Source organism: Leucopleurus acutus, assembly GCF_964270905.1.
Source record: "Leucopleurus acutus genome assembly, chromosome: 6".
Lineage (NCBI taxonomy): Eukaryota > Metazoa > Chordata > Mammalia > Artiodactyla > Delphinidae > Leucopleurus > Leucopleurus acutus.
This window is the reverse complement of record NC_139149.1, coordinates 51,757,619-51,763,618: the sequence shown is the minus strand read 5'-3', so window position 1 is coordinate 51,763,618 and position 6,000 is coordinate 51,757,619. Positions and strand designations below refer to the sequence as shown.

Genomic DNA, 6,000 nt, shown 5'->3' with positions numbered 1-6,000 from the left:
AAACGCATGGGCTCAAGTTAAATTTTGAATCAGTGTCTACAATAACTAGGAAGTGAGATAAAGCAGTCACTAGGAACACGTGGAAAAGATCGCTGAAAAATGAGACTCTGCCTGTTATTAAGTGTGAGTGTTGTCTCATTAGTCTTTCAGCCTGCTGACTGTGAAAAGTGTATTTGAGTTTTTTTCAAAGACCTTTTTGGCAACATAGAGTCACAAAATGCCACATTTCGCTCTTCATGGTTTTCACTGAAAATTTATAAACTTCACCTTTCAAGAGTTCCAAAGAGATGACCTATCATACTTCAGCAGTTCATTGTCTGTAGAATAGTTTTTAAGGACAGGTATGTTGCATTGTAATGAATATAGAGCCTGGACATTGTTTTGACTTGAAGGATGCATTTTAGTGTTTAAAAAGCTCTATCATGTGATGTAAAACAGCATCTCTGACTCCCCATTCACCTAGACTTCAAAACTTGCAGTCGGCTTTGAGAACCTCACTCTGTATCTCCATCAGTTACCAAGTTCTGCATATTCTTTTCTCTTACTCACTTTTCAAAGCAAATGTCGTTTCCTCCTTGAAGCCTGCCGTGATCTCACCTCTGATGTGTAGTTTCTTCTAACTTGGTGCACCCCTGGTACTTGGCATTTAATCACAGTGAGACTCAGCCCTTTACTGAATGTGATTTTTAATTTAAAAATGAGTATCTCTATTCCACTATGAAGCTGTGACCATATCTTACTCATTAGCATGTACTTATCACCTAACACACTGCCTGGCACATAGTGGGTTCTTTGCCTCATGATTTAGTGGAATGAATTGCTTTGATTATGGTGGAACCCTTTCTGAGACCAGAGATAACACTTCTTTGTAATATTCAAAGCCTAAATTGAGAAAAGAAGAAAGAAAAATTGTAGATAATAAACTTGAAATTATGTAGTAACCATGGGCTTTGTTATTGTGTGCCTGCCAAAAAAGTGACTCAAGGTTAAACCAAAATCTTTTCCTTCACAAATGGTGACTCCTCTCCCAGTATTAGTAGATTTTTGTTGGTAGTTTTATTTTAAAAGACCATGATAAACCTAGTAGGATAAGAATAAAATGAATGCCCACAAATTAGATCTGCCTGTGACTTTTTACTAAGTGAATTCCCCCCCAGCTGCCATTGTGAGCGAGCTGTGTAGGTTTTGAAATTCAAAGTAGGGAACCCTAGAGTTTGTAGTGTCTCTTTTTTTCTTTTGAGGAATATGAGATCACCGTGCATATAAAACACACCCAAATGAACTCTGCCCAGTAGCAGTCTAGATAATGAAATGGAAAGTTTGTATCTGAGTTGCCGAGAATCTCCCGTTTTGCCCTGTTACTACGACAACCACTTTGTGATCTAGAAGTGACAGGGAGCTCCCCTCAAGCTGAACGCAGCATGTCATTCTCTGTGTCCTGGTTGAAGAGCACTGAGTAGGTGCTTGTTAAGGAATCGGTCCAAAGGGAGTTTATAATATAAAAACTCAGATTAGTTTTAATATTGCAATACTTTTTGTCATTTTTGTGTTTCTCTTACTCTTTATTTAGACATTATTGAAAATTTTCTCATTAACCAGAAATGGACCCTTCTCCAACCCTCAAAAATACTGGAATACAATTTTTAGTTATTGTAAGAAAAAAGGCAAAATGGTTGTTAAACTTTTGAGAATGCTTTGAGCATGCTTATTTAAATGCTTTGAATTGAATGAAATGTGCTCAATTACACAGATCTGTGCTTTTAAAAAACATTAGCATTTGCAATTCATACGTTGTAGTTTAATGCCCCATTTATATTTAACAGTATTATTTAGGTTGATTGTTAAGGTAATATTTAACAGGAATAGTTAAGTGTATAGCTTCAAGGACAGCTAAAAGGTCCATAATACAGAAATTTTAGCTGTTTAGGAGACGAAGTACATAAATATATATTAAAATCCTTTTATTATGACTTGTGAAGTTTAACACCTTTGGACCAATTCTAACTTCAGGATTATTTTTTGTGCCTCATATAATATGTTTCAATCTACCCATTTATCACTTTTATGAGTAGCATAAGTAAATTTAGTGCATCTGCATATTTATACACTTTAAATAGACCAATGTAAACAGTTTCTTATCTGCCATATGTTGAAATGTTTCAGTAAAGTAAAGACATAACTGCCTAGTCAACAAAGAATGGCATTGAATTGCACTGTTTTGGAAAAAAAAGTTAAGTGAACTAGATGGCTGTTAATCTGGTTCTTTAAATATCATAAACAAAAGTATCAGAATGTGTTTCCAAGGACAAAGGCGGAGTTTTCTGGGCTTTGATTGGTTGCTGCCTTGTCCTGTCCCACAGCCATCCTTAATTGGCTTTGGTAGATTGGAATCACATAAGCAGAGTGACATTTATTACTTTCCTAGTTGTTTCTTTGCACTGAGCCCCGAGATTCCCAAGGAGTAACTGTAAAAGATTTCTTTCATTTCGTCCATGATCTACGGGAGGGGATCACTCTAAGAAGAGCAGGCATGAGTTTGAGTGCAAGAAGAGTCACTCTGCCTTCAATAACGCCCATAGTTCTACAGAAAAGGGTATGTGACTTCTGCTGTTTTTCTTTTCTTTTTCTTGCTGTTTTTTAATTTCCTGTTACTGTGTTTATTAATGTGTTGGAAACTTTCGTTACATATCCTGAGAGAGGCTATAATTCATTGAGGCTATAGGTGATTAAAGGATAGATTATTGAAATTAGACTATTAAAACAAAAGCTGGGCCAGAACATCTCTGTAGTACGAAAAGCTCCATGTGAAAGTAGTTTGGTCTCGATTTCAGGGCGTTGTGATAGAGACTGTATTGAAGATTTTTCTTTCTTTTTTTTTTCCCCTTCTACTGTAACTTCAGGCCTCTTTGCCTTTAGTTCAATAGGCAATCTGCTAGCTATTATGTTTTATATTTGTTTACTAAGGAGCAGATTCTTTGTTTCACTATAATTCATGATACATCCATCTTCATTGTTGAATGGACGATATAATTGTTTTACTGTTTAAAACATATGGCACCAGTTTCTTTTCCTCTGGTTTTCTACCCATTTCTATTGAGTTTCTGCTTACTTGCTTAAGAAAAACTTTCCATTAAGTTCCCTTGTGAAAAGGCTTTCTGTTAATTATTAATGCAGTCAATCCTGTGTGTGAAATATTTTGTCTGTTAGTTTTTTGTAAAGTTTATTTCTATGTCTTACTTGCCACATCGTGTTTTATAAGATAATAAATACACCATGTGATGTAGCATTTAAGTAAAGCTGAATATACTAAACTTCTCTTGTAAATATACCAAATAAGAACCGTGTATTGAAATCCTTAAAGAATCAAATCTGTTGTATAGCAAAGAAAAAGCACCAAAACACATTTTGACACTGTGCTTTCTGAATGGTTTTGGTGACACTAGAAACTGTAATGTTTATTTCCGTACCTGACTTTTAATGGTTAACTATTAGTGTATTTCATTAAGTCAAAGGTCATGGTTTAATTTATTTGAAAATGACAAATCTTACAATTAGGGTGTCTTTTAAAAGAAGTGTCTCTTTTCATTGTTTTTAAGTTTTAGGTTTTTAATTTATTTTTTTATCCAGTTGACTACTTATTCACCAGGGACATTTTACTTGGCAGTAAAACAGTATATGATAATTTTCCCAACATTTGTTCTTATCTTTCTTGATGTCTTTCTTTCAACTTAAGCAAATTTAATTAAAAATATTTTGCATTGAGCTGGAGTCTTTATTTTGATGTAGGCTTAGTAGTACATTAATAATGACCATATAGATTACCTGAGTCACTGGCAATGTGAAAAGGTATAATAGCGTATATCAAATCTATATCCTTATGTTTGGATTCTTCTTTATCCAGTTAATACTTTATCCAGTTAATAATTCTTCTTTATCCAGTTAACTAATAATAATTTCTTTGGATTAACCAAGAAATTTTCATCATGTGGTTTTTTTGCACAACATATTGGTGTGGTGGAAAGCATGCCACCTGGATTCTCCATTTCCTAGCTGTGTGATCTTGGGCAAGTCATTTAAACTCTCTGAGTCACTACTTTCTCACCTATAATATAATAGTGGAGAGATTTTCATTAAATGTTCTCTTCAGTCTTATTTGTGTCTATAATTCTGTGACTCAAATAATATATTTTGAATTTTCATAAGTATAATAAAATATTTAAACCATTTCTTATTAGAATATAAAACATTAGAAGAAGATGCTATCATTTTCAAGGATTTGGAGCAGTTAGTCTAGGGGAAATTTGTATGAGTAAATTTGTATGAGTAAAACTTAGCTAGAAAATAACACCCAGCACTGGTTGGTAAGTAGCAAAACAGGATTGCTCTGGAAAGCTGTGATTATAAGTGATGTTAGGTCTGAGCTGCCAATGGATACATCGTTGTGATTTCTCTTGGTTCTTTTATAATAAGCTTCTAGTCAGGTTTCTATTATAATAATTAACATAAGTCAAAATTCCCTAAGCCCAAGTCCATGTTATTCCTTTCCAGTTGGTACACATATTAAATGTTCCTATAATTTAGCGCATCATTTGCTGAAAATACTTAATGCTATTTCGTTCTCCCAGCAGTTTAATCCCCAGAGGACCCATTGTTGATAAGACTGTTCTGAAAATCTTAGTATCTCTTATTTTAGAAACTGGGTGTTTTTCTGACTAAAAAATATCCATCTGCTCTGGTCACACCATGCCTTTGTTTTCTAAGATAGGAAATTATTCCACACTTGTAATTAACTTGTTTTCTATATGCACCATAGTTTAAGATGATACAAATTAATACAAGCATTTCTCAGTATTTTGGGGCAGCTTCTCATTTTCCAAAGAACCTAGGTGCCTTTTCCACAGGTTTGGCATAGAGTTGGCTCATCCTGAACGAGTGGTTCTTGCAAAATAATTTGTCAACTGGAATCCTAATCATTTGAAAGGCTGAGGGTATTTCTGAAAATGCTTAATAGTTTTAGGGAGTAATTTTCTTATCAGCAAGCATATCTGATCTAAGTGGGCATAAGATCTCCTGAGATTGGTTGGGAACTTGAACTTTAAACACGGCTCTTAACATGGTATGGGTCTTTTTCGTAGCACATCAAATATACTTTGATCTTTGAGGAACAGACTAGTTCAGTGGACTCTCTGTCAAGTAAATTGGAAATAAATTTTTGACTTTTTCTAATTCTATCAGGATCCGATTTCCTTGATTCTAGTTAATCAAGGTTCCAGTGAATAAAGTTTCATCATCTCTCTCAGAAATGATCGCATCCTCATCAAGTGTTCTGAATGAGCTCTTCACCTCATAGCATTTTTCTCAGATAACTAGGTTATGCCTTTTTTTTTTCAAATGAGAAGACTGAGTCTCTTGGATGTTGAGTGACTTATGCAAGATCACCCAGAAGGTCAATGGCAAAGCTAGAAATAGAATCTAGGTCTTGTGACTTCCACTGTGTTTCTCTTATTAGATATGTGTTACCTCCTGAAATTAATATGTTAATGAAATTGCCTTATGGTGTGTATAACTGCCATTCAACTTCTAGTCTGGAATTAGCTTAGGCAAATCTTTTCATCTTCCTCTGCACCTCCACCAACTCCCATATGCTCTAGTGTAGAAAACATTTTATTCAGACAGCAATTGTAAGCAACAAAGTGTGTGTGTGTGTGTGTGTGTGTGTGTGTGTGTGTGTGAGAGAGAGAGAGAGAGAGAGAGAGAGAGTATGAGAGAGAGAGAGAGTATGAGAGAGAGAGAGAGTATGAGAGAGAGAGAGGTGGAAAGACAGTTTTACCCAGCGTTCATTACATCAAGAAACAATTTTAAGGTCCCAGAGAGTTAACAAAAACTCAAGCATTGTAAGGCTTATACTAAGTGCAATATAAAATTCACATTCTTTTTATATAAAGGTTGGAAGGTCTGAAGGCCAGGTGCCCATATTCTGATTCTGTGGGTAGGAAGATT

At 34.8% G+C, this 6,000-nt stretch overlaps 1 protein-coding gene across 4 annotated transcripts in view; it reads left to right on the top strand.

Annotated features, from left to right (window-relative positions):
• Positions 1-2,394: 2,394 nt before the first annotated feature.
• The window catches only part of GRB14 (growth factor receptor bound protein 14), a 69,020-nt gene continuing 65,414 nt past the window's right edge, over positions 2,395-6,000 (top strand). For all 4 annotated transcript variants that reach the window (XM_082840973.1, XM_082840974.1, XM_082840972.1 and 1 more), the window contains exon 1: positions 2,395-2,593. In XM_082840973.1, coding sequence (XP_082697099.1) covers positions 2,531-2,593 — 63 coding nt within the window. In that variant the 5' untranslated portion in view covers positions 2,395-2,530. The remainder of the gene's footprint in view (positions 2,594-6,000) is intronic.